The 19,702-nt window shown below is 39.4% G+C and overlaps 3 protein-coding genes across 4 annotated transcripts; 2 read left to right on the forward strand and 1 right to left on the reverse strand.

Moving 5' to 3' along the window:
- The first annotated feature begins 261 nt into the window (after positions 1–261).
- On the forward strand, positions 262–7,253 carry fam83e (family with sequence similarity 83 member E). Of its 2 annotated transcripts, none has more exons than XM_080026009.1 (9): positions 262–1,390; positions 1,542–1,688; positions 4,381–4,505; positions 4,777–5,025; positions 5,318–5,377; positions 5,493–5,543; positions 5,631–5,865; positions 5,947–6,165; positions 6,376–7,253. In XM_080026009.1, the coding sequence occupies exons 1-9, from the start codon at positions 923–925 to the stop codon at positions 6,547–6,549; spliced, it is 1,728 nt and encodes a 575-aa protein (XP_079882135.1). In that variant the 5' UTR covers positions 262–922; the 3' UTR covers positions 6,550–7,253. The 2 variants fall into 2 exon arrangements, with proteins under 2 accessions (XP_079882135.1, XP_079882134.1); XM_080026008.1 differs by having other exon boundaries at positions 4,591–5,025; positions 6,376–7,251.
- A 792-nt stretch (positions 7,254–8,045) lies between these two features.
- Positions 8,046–16,273, forward strand: utp3 (UTP3 small subunit processome component). Its single transcript, XM_080027039.1, has 16 exons — positions 8,046–8,209; positions 8,525–8,612; positions 9,539–9,595; positions 9,682–9,738; positions 9,840–9,951; positions 10,040–10,108; positions 10,209–10,330; positions 10,438–10,593; positions 10,713–10,784; positions 13,505–13,545; positions 13,633–13,729; positions 13,994–14,131; positions 14,221–14,357; positions 15,119–15,179; positions 15,723–15,830; positions 15,970–16,273. Exons 1-16 carry the CDS (start codon positions 8,193–8,195, stop codon positions 16,057–16,059), a joined length of 1,422 nt encoding a protein of 473 aa, XP_079883165.1. The 5' UTR covers positions 8,046–8,192; the 3' UTR covers positions 16,060–16,273.
- A 140-nt stretch (positions 16,274–16,413) lies between these two features.
- ppcs (phosphopantothenoylcysteine synthetase) lies at positions 16,414–19,473 on the reverse strand. Its single transcript, XM_080027040.1, has 4 exons — positions 19,385–19,473; positions 17,985–18,513; positions 17,785–17,888; positions 16,414–16,860 (listed from the first exon to the last, which is right to left on the reverse strand). Exons 1-4 carry the CDS (start codon positions 19,406–19,408, stop codon positions 16,486–16,488), a joined length of 1,032 nt encoding a protein of 343 aa, XP_079883166.1. The 5' UTR covers positions 19,409–19,473; the 3' UTR covers positions 16,414–16,485.
- Between the last annotated feature and the right edge of the window lie 229 nt (positions 19,474–19,702).

Here is a 19,702-nt window from a genome sequence, read left to right on the forward strand (position 1 = left end):
CGATATAATCAGCTCACAGGAAATTGGCTAGTAGTATCAAAATTCACAAACATTTCTTAAGGAATACAAAAGAAATGTCCCTGAAAGCACCTGACACCCTCAGACATGAAGTCAGATACAGAGTGTGTTAGTGCCGCCTATAAAACCTGCCTGTCAGGCTGGACCACTCCAAAAAAGAAAACAGTGACGTGAATGGCCGCCTCTTGGATAGAGTAAACATATTATTGAAAACTATTCACCACACACCCTGCACACATTTACCTCACCTCTCACTGAAAATCAGAGATATCAGTTATGTATTTGTACTAGTGCAGCTGTGAAAGGGAGTAGGAGAATGATTGGGACCCATCTGTCAACTGCACAGAATGTCTGGAATCTGTCTGTAACAAGGAGTGGAATGAGTGAGATGTCATCTAGGGGAGGGAACACCCGAAGAGCTGCAGCTCCCGAGAGCCATTGAGCCTTTAATATTTGAGCCTGAAAGATCAGACAGAATGCCCAGGAGGTGAGTTTTTACCATGTGTATTTTGATTTTTGTGTCATCACAACTACTTTTATAAAAGCTGGCAGACAAAACCGATCACTTCAACATATTTTAATATTCTTGGGGGACAAGGCTGCAGAACATAAAATGTGTTCAGTACTGAAGCTGTGAACCTTGGACAAGCTTTATCTCAGAGAGAAGCAGAGTGGAACTCATCATCAAGATCGTTAGTACAACAAGATATTCAATGTCTGCTGGGAAGCTCTTGTAAATTGGACAATCTCTTGGCACATGGAGGACAGAAATGATCACTATAATTGGACTGAAATGTAATCTGGTGAGCTGGTTTGGGGTAGTCTGGTCATCACACAACTTGAGTCGGTAGTGGGAACTTTTTTTTTCAATCACTAAATCCCAGAGACACACCAGATTGCAGGCATGTCGAACTCTCAAGAACAGAGCCTTGATGAGAATGCAGTGTTCCTGCCGGTAAATGAATCCTCCCCGGAGTTCCTCCATTGTGAGAAGGAGCGTCAAGCAGTTGAGAGACTCCTGAATGCAGGACCCGAGGCCTTCTACAGCTCCATTGGCACAGAGAGGTCCGCGTGCTTCCTGTCCTCTGAGGAGGTCAACCAGATATCCAGCTGGGCTCAGGACTATCGTGTCAACCCGCTACATGTTCCAAGAGAGGTCAATGGAGAGGAGGGCAGTTCAGAAGTGGAGGCTTTCAGTTCCACATACATACCTGCATTCTCAGACACACCAGCACCAGACCTAGAGTTGGGCTGGCCTGAAAAGAGCCCCTGGGTGCCAAAGGCAAGCGTTTCAGTCCACACCAGTCCTCCTGCTGAAGGAGAGGTTCCTGTCAGAGAGATCATAAGGCGGCATTTGCAAAAGGCCAAACAAGTAAGCAATTATGATGTGGATTGAATTTTTATATAGATGAAAACACAAACATTTTTCATGTGGGTAGACATGGAGTACAGTCAATAATTCTCAAAAATCAGTCAATAATTCTGTCAACAAGGGCCTAAGTGACATTCTGTGTCCTATGCAGGTAATTGCTATAGTGACGGACAGATTGACAGACGGCGCCATAATTGATGATTTACATACTGCCGCCTCTCGGGGTGTCCCTGTCTACATCATCCTGAACCAAAGGTCCATTCAGGAGAATTTCACCCTCAACAGGCTCAGGCATCCGGTGAGTCAACTCCTACAAAAAGGCACACGCCTATCCGTCCAACCATGTCTGTTTGAAATGCTAGCTATGAATAAGGCAGATATTTAATCTGGCAAATATCATCACCACCAGTCATATATCACATTTGAAAGTGACTGTTCTATGATTATAATGACACACCTACTCTAGCTGCAAGTGTTTGTTTTTACTTTGGTATACCTATGTTAGGAATGTAACATGCAACATATAGCTTGACTGGTTTCCCTGCATTCAGTGTTGTACGTGTTTCCTTAAATTTGGGAAATTAACTAGGCCTATCTGATGTTGAGAACAAAATAAAATAATCAGTATTGAATATGTGAACATAGATTGACACACCTTCAAATTCTATTAAAAGTGTGTTATTGCGGAACAGGCTATTCAGAGTGATCAGAGGATCTGAAATATTTTCTTGATCATACTGGCATGACAGATGCTTTTTTGATTAAAGGGATAGTATTTTTGAAGTGGGGTTGTGTGGGGTACTTAGGCATAGTTAGTGTGTTACCTTATGGAGAAGGTGATCAGTGCAATTACTACAAGGAGTTTAGGGGAGATGGCGCTGTGGCAGAAGTCAGCCTTGTACTGTTGCAGACAGGGCCAGATTATTTATTTTTTTACATATACAGTGGAGGAAATAAGTATTTGATCCCTCACTGATTTTGTAAGTTTGCCCACTTACAATGAAATGAACGGGCTATAATTTTAATGCTAGGTTTATTTTAACAGTGATTGACAGAATATCAAAAAGAAAATCCAGAAAATCACATAAAAAAAAGATAGAAATAATTTTGCATTTCATTGAGTGAAATAAGTATTTGATCCTCTATCAAAACATTGCTCAGTACTTGGTGGAGAAACCCTTAATGGCAAGTACAGAGGTCAGACGTGTCTTGTAGTTGATGACCAGGTTTGCACACAGCTCAGGAGGATATTTGGACCACTCCTCTTTGCAGATCCTCTCCTAATCTTTAAGGTTTCGAGGCTGTCGCTTGAGCTTTAGTTCCCTCCACAGATCTATTGGATTAAGGTCCGGAGACTGGCTAGGCCACTCCATGACCTTAATGTGCTTCTTCTTGAGCCACTCCTTTGTTGCCTTTGCTGTATTTTTAGGGTCATTGACGTGCTGGAAGACCCATCCACAACCTATTTTTACGGACCTGGCTGAGAGAAAGAGGTTGTCACCCAGTATTTCATGGTACATGGCCTCATCTATAGTTCCCTCGATGCAGTGAAGTCCACCTGTCCCCTTAGAAGAGAAACAACCCCAAATCATAACGCTTCAACCTCCATGCTTGACTGTGGGGATGGTGTTCTTGGGGTCATAGTCAGAATTCCTCTTCCTCAAAGCATGGCAAGTCACTATGATACTAAAGAAGTTGATTTTGTTCTAATCTGACAACATCGCCTTCTCCCAAGCATTCTCTGAGTCATTCAGGTGTTCATTGGAAAACTTCTGACGGTTCTGTACATGTGCCTTCTTGAGCAGGGGGACCTTACGGGCACTACAGGATTTCAATCCATTACGGCATAGTGTGTTACCAATGGTTTTCTTGGTGACTGTGGTCCCAGCTGCCTTGGGATCATAAACAGGCTCCTCCCGTGTAGATCTGGGCTGATCCCTCACCTTTCTCAAGATCTTGATACCCCACGAGGTGAGATCTTGCATGGAGCCCCAGACCGAGGGAGATTGATGGTCATTTTGTGTTTCTTTTCATTTTCACACCAACCACAAACCGCACCAACAGTAGTCTCCTTCTCACCCAGCTTCTCGCCAATGGTCTTGTAGCCCATTCCGGCCTTGTGCAGGTTTACAATTTTGTCCCTGATGTCCTTAGACAGCTCTTTGGTCTTGCCCATGATGGAGATGTTGGAGTTTGATTTATTGACTCTGTGGACAGGTGTCTTTTATACAGGTAACAAGTTGAGACAGGTGTGTTTTATACAGGAAATTAGTTGAGATTAGGAGTACATTTTTAAAGCATGAGGACTAATCTGTGGGAGCCAGAATTCTTTATGGTTGGTAGGGGATCAAATACTTATTTCACTCAATGAAATGCAAAATAATCTTTTTTTTAATGTGATTTTCTGGATTTTCCTTTTGATATTCTGTCTATCACTGTTCAAATAAACCTAGCATTAAAATTATAGACCGTTCATTTAATTGTAAGTGGGCAAACTTACAAAATCGGTGAGAGATCAAATACTTATTTCCTCCACTGTATAAATGCTAACCTAAAACCTTAATATCCGTTCAATTGAACACTAAACTAAAATGTTTTTCCATAACTTTACATCTGGAGCCGCCATCAGGTCAACGTTTTTTTTTAACTTTCATTCAGTGAAATATCTGGACAGCTAGATTATAGATTGGCACAAGATTTGATACAGATAGTCATGGTTCATGAAATCTGTATCTCGGTGGTCCTCTGGACTTTTTACTCTATAGCACGATGAGGTTGAGATCTGAGGTTTTTAGTTTCGACTATTGATTAAATGTCAGTACATTTGGTAATGACACATGTGCCCTGCTCTGGATGAATTGAAATAGGCTACATTCTCTACATTCCATTTAACCCCATCATCCACTGAAAACTTTAATTAGCCAAATTTATAAGTTTTTTGACCAAATACCTGCCAACTTAATGACGTCACCTGTTACTGTATCTGGCAGAACATGCAGGTCCGTGTTCTTGGAGGGAAAAACTTCTGTTCGAGGACGGGACGAATGGTGGTCGGGGAAATGAAAGACAAGTTCCTTCTGGTGGATTTAGAGACAGTGATTAATGGCAGCTACAGGTGAGCAGTTATGTCTCATCATTATGCGTATTGTACCTACACTTGACAAGGGTGTTAAAAGCCGACTTTGTACTGCTGCCTTCAGCCTCACATGGACAGATGCCCACCTGCACCGGCAGCTGATCACTGTTCTACACGGACCAGTTGTGGACTCATTTGACCGGGAGTTCAGGATCCTTTTTGCTGCTTCGTTCCCCATATTGGACACATGGAGGGTTGATGTAACTCATGTAGATACAGTTCAGCAGCTGAAAGACTTCTCAAATCTTAGGTTTCAAAAACATCTCCCTTCAGAGCCTGAGATCACCACCCCTCCATCCCCACCTGCTGGTTCCCTCCTGGACTGGGAAGCCATGGGAGTTATCCAGAGAGATGGCTGCTTGCTAAACAATCCTTTTAATCTACACGAGGAAATTGTGGCCAAGGAAATGAAACAGCAGAACAACATGCTGTTTAACAAAAATGCACCCATAATGGATGGTTTTAGTAACAATGGAAACCTCTTCGTTGAAAGGACAAGGTACATGGATGATCTTGACTTAATCATTAAACAACTAAATGTCTTTGGTCCAACACACAGTATTCATGTAATATTAAGAAAATAATTCACTTTGGATTTACATAGAAAGTGTTTTTTTTTAATTTTCATACAATAGTTTACCCTTTCTTTTATTTGTCAGAATATTGAAGTTTTCAGTTTTTTATAATTGTTTGAGTAATTTTCCCTGTAAATGGCATGGTTAAAATGGTTAAATATGTATTTGCTACAAGTTGTTTGCAGGGCTTTACTGGTCTATTTCTGTATATGACAGGTTAAGGGAAAACACCTCGCCAGTGACAAATAATTTGCCAGAAAGATCAAAATCTTTCAAGTGAGTCTTGTTACATAACATTCAATTTTGACAATACAAGACCATCGGCTTCCATGTGTTTTTTTCTGCATTGTTTTACACAAATCTTTCCTTGGTATATTTATTTTTTCACTAGCTACCCACGTGCCTCGCCAGCAGACCTGACAACTCCAGAAAGACGGAAAAGGTAACACACAAAAGATAAAAGAAACAAATTGGATAAATTCACATTTAAATGTCATGTACAAAAGAAAATGTTTGTTTTTTTCTGCAGCAAGGAATACATATTAGAGAAAGCCCTTTCCAGGCAACTCTCAATAGAGAAGAGCCCCTATGTCAATGACAAAACAACAGCAATACTCGAAGATATAGTAACAGAGCCAGCATACAACAAATTCACACATTCTTCTACTGAGAGAATAGAGCACATAAGGAGGGAGCCCATTTTGGAAGAGGGGAGCAGCTCAAAAGAAACTAGCTCCAAAGTGGAGAACACACCATCTTCTAGAGTAAGTAACTGGACTTTGCTGCCCAAAAAACACTTAATTTAACCTAGATACAAACACTGAGATGCATTTATCTCCTCACAGAAACCTTTAATCCTGAGGATGCCACAGTCTGAGAGCTTCAACTCTGTGAGTGACCTTATAAATAGGCTTCAGTCCCAGCAGGACACTTCTGGACGGCTCAAGAGGGGATCCAATGCGGTATTGTCAGAAGAGAGCCAATTCAGGAGGGATCTGAACGCTCACAACACTGAAACAGGTCGCGATGAGAGACGAGTCACCCTGCCAAGGCTTAAGGCCAGTGTAAGTGTGTAGATCTATTGTATTTCAACATGTCTGTGCTTGTGAATAAAGGGTGGCATAGGATGAGTTGCTTCTTGCAAAAAGAAGCTTAGCAACTCACCAGGACTTAGAGTGAAATGATAAAGTTCCATTATCTTAGAATTGAACTAAAGCACAGCAGCATGATTTTAAATTTTTCTTTGTTTCTGTCAATCTTTGTTTTCTTTGTAGGGCCTTGAAACGGATGTAACGCCTACTCAGGCCCTGATGAAGAAGAGGAACGATGACCTGAAACCTTTATTGTACAGACTTCCAAGAACTTTTGTGCCCATGGAGAGGCCACGTAGTTCAAGTTTTGTGGACTGGAGGAGGTCACTGGCAGAGTTGGAAGCGCAACAGGAATGAGATATGCAATGTGTTATGTAACAGCATCTGTCACTGAGAAAAAGGCAGTAGAAAGCAATGAACAGTAATGACCTCTGCAGTGTTAATTACTCAAACTAAGCCCATGAACAGACTGTATAGCTGAACATATAGGCATTGTTAATATGTAGGACATTAAGCAGTTCTGTTGATATGATGTCTCACTGAATATTATAAGATGTTTCTCTGTATGATGTATACAGTGTGTTTGATGCAATGCCCAGAATATGTGTAAGTAAAATGTTTAAATAGATAACAAAAATTCATCCAATGCTGCTCACCATGAATAGTATCATCTGTTTTGAACATGGGTGTCACAGTCTTGCATATGCAACCAAGTAGTACAGGAAAAATAAGTAATTATAGATGGACCTTTGGATTGAAATTCATACTAGCTCTGATTTTGTTGAACCGTCGACAAGTTGCAATAGATTAACTTGTTTGTTTGTATTGGATACTGACACATGAGAGAAATGGTACTGATAAACTGTGTGAAAATATGGGATTAAGACAACAAATATGGCAATCATCAAATAATACAGAGGTTTGTTAGTGTTGAAAGGTAGATGTCACTGGGCAAATGTTATTTGTTATAGTTTGTAGGTTGGAACATCCTGGAATTAAAGCAAAATAATACAGTACATCATGAGAGAAAAGTTATTGAACACATGTCAGGTTTATAGGGAAACTATTGAGCATGTGCTGACAGAGGAGAAAGGTTAAATGTAGAAAGTGACAACAGGCTTGTAGCTAACATTGAAGAATCAACGTCCTCAGTATTTTTTTTTAGATTCCAGGGTATGAAGATACATTTACACCACTACCTTTAAAAGTGAGATTTATTAAAGGCATATTTTTATACTTTTTAGACTCATCGTGTTGAAAGTCACAATAAAAGTCACTGTCAAAAATGGAGTCACATTAGGCTAATGAACAATACTTTTTGGCACACATAGGTCTACAGCAAACACATGTAGACATATGTCCAAATTAACATTGTTTTTTAATGATAATTTGAAATTATCATCATGTTTTAAGAATGGATGGGAATAGCGAACAAACAATAGTAATGAGGTAGAATTTTTTTTTATACCAACTAAACAAGTAAAAAATTATGAACAATACATCTTCATCTAAACAAACATCGAACAAGCAGAGGTCAATTTTCAATCAGACATGTGGTTCCTTTTTCCTATGGTTAAAACTATTTTGTACAGAGCATTTTTAGCTGAGAAAAAACGAAACTGTTTTTTTTTTTCGTTGTTTTTGTGGGTTTGTTTGACAGGATTTCGACTGCACTTTTCAGTCACTGCACATTCGTTCTTATTTATTTACATGTGTATTTTTGTTCGATTTTTACCTCTAAACAATTTCAAACTCAAACGCCACTAAATAAAATTGTTTAACATATTCCAGTAGGTGGCGGCACGCGCCTGTTACGTCGTTCGTTGTTTAGTCCGCCGCAAATAAGCAGGAGAAGAAGAAATCCCGGAAGCACATGGTAAATGTGGAAAATCGTAGAAATGTGAACATTCAACTCAACACAACTGGATATTTGTAGTAAACATTTGTTTGTTTGGCTCTGCAAACCATCACTGTACCGTCCTGTTCTGTCCGTTTCCATCATGGTTCGAACTCAAAGGTGAGTTTTGCTTAAGCGAGCGAGTCTGCACGTTTGCTTGTTTTATTGCGACTCCGACGTGTTATGGTAAATATTTTAGCATTTTGGAGGTTCATAAGTCCCTAGGTCTGAACCATGCCATGAACCCAGGACTTATAACATATACCACCGGGACCTACATGAACTAATTCTGTCTATAAAAACATCCTCTGAATGAATAACACAAAGAAATATGTATGCATATGTCAAAGAGAAAATTGTGTATTGTGTGTAATTGTCCGAAATGTGGCAGAGCAGTGATTAACCCTCTGTTGTCTCCTTACTTCCACTACTCAGAACCAAGAGGTTTAAAATGCCAAAGAAGACAGAGAAATATGATGACGATGATCCTGAAGGCTACAAAAACATGCCTGTGCCTGATAAGGTGAAGGAACAACACACTATGTGTTACTAGTATGACCTCTTACACTGATAGAAAGGGTTTATTTTATAAATACTAAAAAAGTACATGAATCCCAGGAGAGAGGCAACTACTGGTAACAAAAGCTTAAAAGAAAATGAATGCTCCAATTACAAATTAGCACATTATGAAATGGGAGAAATTGTGCTTTAGTGAAGAGAAGTACTTGTATCTGTCATGTATATTTTAGTTTCTAAATGTACTTCTACTTTCAATCTTATATTTTAATAACTAAAGGGATCCTATTAACATTAGGCCTAGTTAAAAAAAAAATCTAGTTTTTCATGTGTATCATTTCTGTAGGTTCAACATTCTCAGAGCAAACCTATATAGTGTTATAGTGTATGCCTCTAAAAGTCGCTAGTGATATTAAGTGTTACCAACACATTTTTTTATAATAAACTGCATATTAATACATTAAAAACAGTGAATACAGGGCACGCTAAAAAATGTGACGGTAAATCAATCATAGCTTAGCAATATAAGCATATTCACACTTGCATCTTCATGCCAACAAGGAACGGTATTCATTTCCCCAAATTCAAGGCCAACTGATTTGTAAACAGTCAAACAGCTTTTTATTATTGGGGCTTCAATGTCACTGCACTAAATTTATACTAGAAGTGGCTGTTAAAATGTGTAAGAAAAAAACAATCTGTTGTAATGTGGAATGAAGAAATTGCAGTTAAATCTGACAAATAATAAAAGGACCAGTATCGCTTTTCTCTAATACTTTCACAGTTTCTTGTCATAACCACCACAATAACCCAATTAGCCTCATGTTGTGATATTGATAGAGCCAGTTGTGCATCAACATCAATCTTGCTTTTCTTTTGTTGTGCACCTTAAACAGTCTGGGTTGATCTCGTCTCCTGTCTCTTCCCTTACAGAAATCAGCAAATTACACAAAGGACAAAATCGACGAGTTTCACGATGCAAAGATCGCAGTAAGTTAACCTCCATTAGTATTTATGTTGTTGTGACATTCTAAGTTTTATCTTCTATTAACTTTTTTATATATTTTTTCTCATAGAAACTTCTCGCCAGCGGAGTTCAAATGGAGAGCGACGTGGAGGAACTGGATGACGAGGTGATGGCTTATGTTTTTAGTTTTTTTTTCATTTGGATTTACCTTCAGAAGAATACATTTTGTGTCATTTACAAATATGAGCTGGTCTGTGAATTTCACAGGAGGAGGTGATGGCCTTGGACGATTCTGAGTCAGATGATGATGAGGAGGAGGAGGAGGAAGAAGAGGAGGGGACAGACATGGAGAGTGACCTAGAGGAGAAAAAAGAACAAGGTACACGGAAGTAATGGGTTGTACGTCGAGAGTTATGCTTAACTGTTATACCATCCCATCTAAGTGTCCGTTTGTCTGCCTTCCTCAGACCTTCCCAATGAAATGGCGTGGGGCACCAAGAAGAAGATGTATTATGAAAGTGACCATGTGACCACCAGTAAGAATCGTTTCTCTCACTCCAGCAGCGTTTACTTTTATTGAATTTTTCTGTGTGGGTTAATGCTTGCTCATGCAACCTTTTTGTACTGTTTTTACAGAAAAGAAATCGCAAGACGACTTGGAAACAGAGGAACGAGAAGAAGAAGAAGAGGCTAAGAATATCCAAAATCGTTTAGCTGCAAATTTGAGCGAGGAGGATTATGATCTAAACCTATTTCAGGTATTTTATTTCATTACTCTCCCATAGACCTGCAGTTCATGATGGTGTTTTTTTTCTTCTTCTTTTTACATTTTTAAACTTTATTTTATGTGGCTGTCTAAACGAAGGAGTTTGCTGTGGAGGAGAAGGATGAAAACAAGACTGTGGAAAAGGAGGAGAGGATTGTGAAAGATCTGAAGCAGATGACCCAGAAGGAAAAAATGAAACTTTTAAAGAAGGAGTCGCCAGAGCTGCTTGAACTTATCCAGGACTTCAAGGCAAAGGTAAAACTTTCACATAAAATAATAACCTTAGATTTTATAAACCAAAGAAACGTGCTCAGTCATCACAGACGGACTTGTAATTGAAGCGAATTGTTTTGGTTATTGCATGATGTGTGCAGCTTACTGAACTAAAGGAGGAGCTTCAGCCCCTCGTACAGATGGTTGAGGACGGAAAGATTCCACCAGGAAAGGTGAGTGCATTAAGTCCTTCAGGAGCGGGTGGAGACTAAAACAGCTTAATTAAAGTACAAACTAACTTAGATTGGTCCAATTCAATTATCACGTGGCTAAATAACTTCTGGAAGTCTAAATAAGCAACAGGTTCACCATATACACTTTAACGGTAATGATTTCACAACTTGTTTTTGCTGCCCCCAAGTGTCAAAAATGTTTTTTTGGCGATTTTAAGATTTTTCAATGTGCTTTTATATTTTTATGGAATGGTCCATTGAACAAGGGGAATCCTTTCACTTCTTTGGTTGTTTTATTTCTTGACACTGGAGAAGAGCTAAATTGAGACAGATGTTTAATCAGCTCAATCAGAGATTATTAGGGCACACTCACACTAGGCCATCTGTTCCGTGCCCGAGCTCATTTGCATCCTAAAGTCTAGAGCGTTTGGCTAGCGTGAGCACGCCATCCGTATTCCAGCAGGAACACTTCCTTGGCCACGGAACGCTTGGGAGAGGTGTGCCCGGGCACGGAACAGATGCTAATGAGATGACACGCGCATGAATACACAATGTGAGCTGGATGACGTCCTTTGAAGCAGCGCTGCAGCAGCAGTTGAGGCGTTCCATGTGTGGCAAAAAAAAGCGCGAGAGGCAGCAGTATTGTTCTCTGTGTTGTTGTTCTCCATTGTTGTTCTACTAACTCTTGGTGATGGCGTATGTATCATATTACGACGTGATGACGTATGTATTCCGGAGCAATCGTGCCCATGCCACGGACTTTGGGAGCAGTGTGACCGCAGGGGAGGGGGGACAATCGTACGGAACAGGCAAACTTGCCTAGTGTGAGTGCGCCCTTAGTTTCAACACAGGGAATTTGGTGTTCGTTTTTACCAGGCCACTTACTACACTCACCGGCCACTTTTATAAGGTACATCTGTTCAATGGCTTATAAAAACAAATAGCTAATCAGCCAATCACATGGCAGAAAATCAATGCATTTAGACATGTAGATGTGGTCAAGACAAAGCGCTGAAGTCAAACCGAGCATCAGAATGGGAAATAAAGGGGCTTTAAACATGGCATGGTTGATGGTGCACGGCAGGATGAATCCATACTTTCATGTTGTTTACGACAAATTCTGAATTTGAATTATTATTATTTTTTTCAAACATATCAAAAACAATACAAAACAAAATGAAAAGCATAAAAATACAATAAACAAAATGTATGTTTAAATGACTTCACAAAAAGGAAAAAAAAGAAAACAAATTATCTGTATTGATGTGATATGCCTGAAAAGGAGCAGGAAGAAGTATACACTTATTTAATCCTACCCCTTTTCCATAGTAAAAAAAAATAAAAAATTTATTATATTCGCTTCTTGTATTCCATATAATCTCTATACAATCTATCTATACAATTGGCGATACCATATTTGACATTTACGATCTATACATACATACAACTTAATATACTATGATTTTTTATATTTTATATATTTATACAATCCATATATCTATATTTATATACAATCAATATATCCATATCTACATACATATCTATACAATCAGTATATATCCATATATATCAATACAACCCATATATATATATATATATATATATATATATATATATATATATATATATATATATATATTATTATTATTATTATTATTATTATTATTATTTTATTTATTTATTTATTTATTTATTTATTTATTTATAATTTCCTTCTTACTTCTCTCCCTCATCCCTGTACCTTTTGAAAATCATTGCTTTGAACCTGCCATCTGAAGGTCGCAACTGAAATCGAGAATCATCAGACCAGGCATCATTTTTCCAATCTTCTATTGTCGAATTTTGGTGAGCCTGTGTGAATTGTAGCCTCAGTTTCCTGTTCTTAGCTGACAGGTGTGGGACCCGGTGGGGTCTTCTGTTGCTGTAGCCCATCTGCTTCAAAGTTGGACGTGTTGTGCGTTCAGAGATGGTATTACTATTCTGCATACCAAGTGGTTATTTGAGTTACTGTTTCCTTTCTATCATCTCGAACCAGTCTGCCCATTCTCCTCTGACTTCAACAAGGCATTTTCGTCCACACAAATGACGCACACTGGATATTTTTTTCATTTTGGACCATTCTCTGTAAACCCTAGAGATGGTTGTGCGTGAAAATCCCAGTAGATCAGCTGTTTCTGTAAATAATCAGTTAAAACCCCTTTCTTCCCCATTCTGTTGCTTGGTTTTAACTTCAATAAGTTGTCCTGTCCATGCCTAAATAAATTGAGTTTCTGCCATGATTGGTTGATTAGTTATATGTGTTAAGAAAAAATGGAACTGCTGTACCTAATAAAGTGGCCGGTGAGTGTATATTCATAATGCCTTTTTCCTCACTCTGTTGAATTGTATTATACGACATTCCATCTATGGCCTATAAATAATAGAAGTAAAATTATCATTTTTATAATGCAGTATGTAGTATATACATTGAAATCTATTATATGACCACAGTTGAGTTCTTAAATTGACGAGTTAAATTGGTCATCATTATACATTTAATTTTCTTTATTTAAATTTTTTATAAACATGTCATTAGATTGATTAATTTATTACTTGTTGTACCTTTTGTGTAGCTGTAGAATATGTATTTGAGAGTGTATATATACATATTAATGTCAAATGTCATGTAGCTTCGGCAGTAACTATGTGTATCTGATACATTTCTGTCCGGTTCTCCAAAGGGTGCTGACTATCTCAAGACAAAACGGCATATTTATCTCAAGTAAGTTGTAATTGAATGGTAATTACATATTATAAAATCATGTCACCGTCCTATATTCAATGACTAATTATTTCTCTCCTGCCACAGTTACTGCACAAACATCAGTTTCTACATGGTGCTAAAAGCGAAGCGAATCCCGGCCCATAACCATCCTGTGATTGAAAGACTGCTCACCTACAGAAATGTAAGTCCACACATTGACATGACCACGTGCTGCCAGTGGAACAGCTACGACAACAGTATTAGTAAATGTATGATAACTGTATTCTTTTATTTTGGATCCATCGGTGTGAGTTAAAAAAATAAATAATAATAATTACTGTTTGAGACTAACAGCAATAGCTATTTTGGTCGTGGTACACACAAGATCATAAAATATATTGAATATGTACACATCCACATTAGTTATGACACTCCATCTTACTGACTCTTCAATACTTGGCTGCAGCTCATCAATGATCTCAGTGCAGTAGACGCTCGACTGTCACCACAGTTTCGCCTGTTACTAGCTGGAGATGAGAAAAATGACCCCACCGGCAGACTGGCAGTGGGCAAGACAAGCAAAGCCTCCAGTAAGAAGACCAAGGTGAGATTAGAGATGGCTTCCATTCACAGACCCCTTGATTTGAATTATTCCGTGGAACTTGTATGGTTATGGGTGCACATGGTTTGCAGGATTCTGAAGAAACTTTGCCTGAGGTTGAGGATGACTCGGACTCTGACCTGGACGAGGAAGCAGCTCTGCAGTTCTACAGAGACGTAGAGAAAAAGTTGAAATTGAAGAGAAAGGGCAATGAGCCAGAAGCTGAAGAGTGAGTATGATTTAAACTAAAAATCCGCTGGCGGTGTGAACAAGCATGGTGTGTTTAAACAATTGGCAAAAGAAAAGTCTGACCGTATTCAGAAGCTGAAAACACCGTAATATTCGTCGGATTCTCATATTTTCGACCATTAATGCACCCTGAAAGCCCTGTGCGTCATTTTGTAAAATGTCTCCAAAGATTTGCTAAAATTGCACTACCACAAGTAGTTTTTCAAATATTTGCCAAAAATAAACCATTTGTATTCAAGGTGCTGAAAAAAAAGAAAAGAATGAAGATTTTTAATTTCCTCCAGAGACGTCAGACTGGAAAAGGCCAACTGTGTGTAGAGTGCATAGTGTGTAGAAAATGTAAATATGTTTTTGTATGTATTGGATATAAAGCCAACCCTTTTCCCCCTGTATTTGAAATACTTGGGTGCACTTTAGTAAATTATTTATTCCATCATTCAACCCCAGTCTATTTTTGTAAAATAATGATCAAATTAGTCTTTAAGGATTTATGAATTGATAACTATGTTATACTGCTATGAAGACATTCAAAAGATATTCCTGCTTGTAGCCATGGTTATGCTGTTATTGAAGGATGCGGAATTTGTAGACAGTTTATAAAATCAGCCCAACATGACTAGAAATATGACGGGAGCAAAAAACGCTCAGAAATGGCATGGTGCTGTCAGGGTTTAGTCTCCAAATGGTACATGTGGGAAAAAATCTACATGGGGATTTGATTCAATGGCAATTTGTTTGTAGGGCGAATGAAGGTGAGGTCGAGGAGCTGGATCCAGATGCTAAGAGAGGAATCACCTGGCAGGTACTGAGTTAATAACCACTCACACATTAATATTAGTATTTACAGTCCGATGCACACACCCAGAGTAACCCGGAAGGCTGCTCAGTATTTATTCATGATCAACAGAACACATAACCACTCCCAGTGATTATTGGCCACAAGTGAAAGCTGTACCAAAGGGTTTTTACGCTGGATCAACAACCATGAATAAATCTTCTTTACATTATGCCAACAATTACATTTAGTTTTACAGTAGTGTGGGTTCTCTGTATGTTGAATATCTTGTGCCTCCATTTGGAAGGCAAATCTCAGAGGGCAAACTGTACTCAGTGGTATTTCTGGTCACCAGCATCTATATAGAACAACAATGTGGATGACAGTGGATGTAAATTTGCTAATGTCTACAGTATACTTGAAAATACATCAGAGCAAGCTTATGATCAGTGTTTCCCTCTTATTTATTTTTTTGGCATTGAGACTAAAGCAAAATCATTTTACTGTATTCACTTGACTCTTTCACCTCTGAACAGTTTTTCTTATCATGTGCCTCTTCCAATTTTACAGATGGCTAAGAACAGGGGGCTCACACCAAAGAGGAGGAAAATTGACCGTAATCCAAGAGTCAAGCACAGAGAGAAGTTCAGACGGGCCAACATCCGCAGAAAGGGCCAGGTTTGTATTCCACACATTGAGACCATTTTATCACACTGTAGAAGACTGTTAGCTCGTCACTTTTTTGAAATCAGAGTATGCTTACATGCCAAACACATTCCCAAGATCCAGCTTGAGACTGTTTGTTTATATTTCTCAGGTTCGGGAGGTTCGTCGGGAGGACGCGAGATACGGCGGAGAGCGCTCTGGTATTCGTGCTGGTGTCAAGAAGAGTGTCAAACTTAAGTAACAGAGGGAGAATCCAAAATACGCTGCCAAGTTTAGCCACAGGAGTGAAAACATGCCAGTGGAGTGTACTTGTAAATGTTTTATTATTGGTGAACATTGTAGAGCAGCATATCATGGAATTATTCAACTGTGTCATTGTTGAAGAAAGTACATCAAAAATGTTTTTCTGGTCTAGAATCATTGCTCAATGTGAATAAACATTTTATAAACTTTCAGTTACTTGTACATTGTCCCTGTTCAGCGATGACATCATAAACTAAACTTTACAGAGCAGGTTTAAAAAGGACATGGGAAGATGTTATGCGCTAGTTGTTACTAAGGTAAATGCAACCATATACAACAGACTTGACTTTACAGTGACTTCTCATCAGAATTAAGTATAAAGGCAAGCTCAGGATCAAGTTAAGGGCACAGACGCAATATAACTTCAAGTTGCATCACGGGACTCAATCTTGCAGGGTGGACTAGAATGACTGTCATCCGCTTGTTGAGTTATGAACTTATAGTGCGCTGACGTCAGGTTGCTCACTATCATCTCCTCAATCTCCACCTCATTCTGAACGTCCTGCTCAGAGAGGATGAGCTCGGCTTGAGTGTCGGGGGTCACCACCACCACGTAGCCCCGTCTAGAGTCCAGCACGTTGGCCACTACAGCCTGGTGCCTATAGGCATCCAGGGCCCGCCGAGCCTTGTCCAGCAGGATGCTTGAGTCAGTCTCCAGCTTGAATGAGATGACGAACGCCTGAGGGGCCCAGTCCTTCACCAGAGGGGAAAGTATCTTTGGGGCCATGTTCAGGCTGAGCTAAAAAGGGGTGGTGGGAGAAACAATTCTATTCACATTAATAAGGATGAGAGTCTACAGCCATGGTTCAGCTTGTACCTGTGCACAGTGCTTAAAGCTAAATGCTATCAAGCTAGTGCTTAGCTCATAGTTTTACCATGTCAGTTTAGTGTTTAAGAAATGAGCTACAAAACGTACAGCTGCTGAGGTTGATGGGAATGTAATTATTGCAGGTTAAAAGTGCTGATGAAATAAAAATGTGAAACCGATTATGTCAATAGATGGAAAGTTAAGGCAATCACCAAAGTGAAGATATTACATTTAAAAAAAAATAAAAAACAGGCCAACCTCATTGTGGCACTTTAGTTATAAAAGTTAGGGGATGGTCAAAGTCATTGGAATTCCTCTCCTGGGGACCATGAACGTCTGTACTACATTTACGGCCATTAATTCCCATTAAACATTGACATTTTTTAATCTGGACCAAAGACTGAGGCTGCGTTCCAATAGCATGGTAGAAAAAGATAAAGGATGTCATAATATATGTGGTTAACTGCAACACGCTGAAAAATAGCCGGATGTCCTACTACATTCAGTCGTAACTTAAGTGTGGAAATAGGCAAGCTTTTTTTGCATTTCTGACCGACAATTTAAAAAAAGTTAAATTAGCCAGCGATGTGATGAATATGTACTATAAGCAAGAGGAAAGTTCAAGGTCCATTGTTATGATTAAACAAATAAGAGTAAGTCCCCCAATTGTATGTCACCTGATGTAAACTACGTACTTTTTATGTTCAGTATATACTTTTTTTAGTATCGAGGATTGGAAGAAAAAAAAGTATGCAATTTGGAACTCATTACAATCGTTAAAGCCATGCAACTAGGATTAAACAAAATCTTGGAGGTACAGCAGCATTTTCTGGAACTTTCTATGTTTCTACTCACTTCAAGAGGTCCATTGGAAGACTGGATTTTGTGTTCAGGCATCTCAGATGCCGGGATATAGAAATCAGAAACTGCTGCAGCCAAATAAAACATGGCCTTGGATCCTAAGTGCAAAATAAAAAAAACATTTAAGGACAAGATATGAACAAAATCCTAAATCAAGTCACAACTTCAACCTGTAAGCTGACGTTAGACTGTACTTATTGTGCTGAGTGCCTGTGCTGCTGCTTTGAGCAGATGCAGATAGTCTGACAGGGTGCTGAACTCCACAGGCAGGAGGAGACCCACTTCTTTCACTTCCTGGTATCGCTTCAGCACTTTGGCAATGTTGGGAAGCACCTGCTGGTTAACCACCACCTCACCAGAGGCTCCCTCTCCATTGTTGAACTTCAAGGCGTCCAGCATGTTGATGGTTGAGAACATGCGTGTGTAGGGGTAGAGGGAGTGATGCCTGTGCAGGAAGATGACGGCGTAGCCCGAGTCCATGAAATACTCTGCTGAGGAGGCTCCTCTCCGGCCGCTGCTGAAGTTATCCAGGAAGCGAACGGTTCGGGACTCCAGTGGAACCTTGGTGCCTCCCGACGTGATGAGGACCACCCTGCGACCTGCTGCTGCATGAAGCCTGGCGAAAGCAGTCATCTTCTCTTTGACCTCATCCACATGGGAGGGAACAGCAAATTCCTCGGCTAACTTCCCATCGATGGAGGATATTCTGGGCTCGGTCATCACCTGATGAAAGAGGGGTAAACAAAGGGGATTCGGGGTAGCGCAGTGTAGTATAGTGACTGACGTTTGACATCATGAAATTTGCATCAACATCAGTTTAGTTTGCCTGTTAAAACAGTTGTGAGATGTATTGTATGGTCCTGAAGAAAGCTTGAGAAAATAACCTGTGATGATGGAAAATGATGGATTGGAAAATCAGCTGCAGCCAAATATAGCATGCAGTTGAATCCTTAGTGCAAAAGTAAACATTTGAGAACAGTTTGAGCAATATACTGTAGTCAGCTAGGGTTTGGAGACCACACATTTTTAACAGAACATGTAAGAAACAAATTTGGGGCTTTAAAAGATATGGGCATCTACCAGGCAATGTTTGGTTTGCATTATGGGAAGTGTAGGATCCAGTGGTTTTAGTTAGTTTTTGTAATAAATGATTATTATCATTATTATTATTTATGAACACAGATGTTAAAACGACAATAAGCTGTTAAATTTGACAGAATCTTTACTGTATTGCTCAATAAATACGGTCAACCTTCACCCCCACACACAGTATGCATGAACCTTTCACTGAGTGAGCTTAACAGGTGAACCTTGACATTGACATATTGCGTAATAAAAGTGTCTTTGCGTGGGGGCTGATTCACTACAGGGGGAGGGCGAGTCCCTTTAAGAGGTTTTGTCAAGGACAAAATAAGGTAGGCATTTTCTAAATGGAGGCTACCCGCAAATGTTTAGTGATAAGGGCAGGTGAGTCCTCTAACACACACTAGAAAAAAACACACTACGAAACGCTGCTACTCGACAACACCCTGCAAGAAACAACACTTAGCAAACATTAATGCTTAAAGGTAGAACTTTAAAAAAAAAAGCCTACTTTAGATTCCGAAGTTGCTCTCATAGACTGTAAAAAAAAATAGGGTGCTCTCAGTCAGGAGCAGCTTCACAACAACTTCTGCACTTCCTGAACCCAGTCAGCTGGATTCCTTGGTCTTTATAAATGCAGTAGAAAAACACCACAGCGCTCCCAGTGGTCATGTACGGAACTGCGATTTATAGTCAGGCGAAATAACGTTGAAACAGCAGTGCGTCTCACTTTAATATGTGTCTGACATTGTGTAGGCCTACATTTGCATCACCGGTGATTCACAGCCTCCATCAGAGCAGAGAGGGGGAAATTATCCAAAAGGGATCT

The sequence above is a fragment of the Ammodytes marinus genome (assembly GCF_949987685.1).
Source record: "Ammodytes marinus genome assembly, chromosome: 4".
Classification (NCBI taxonomy): domain Eukaryota; kingdom Metazoa; phylum Chordata; class Actinopteri; order Uranoscopiformes; family Ammodytidae; genus Ammodytes; species Ammodytes marinus.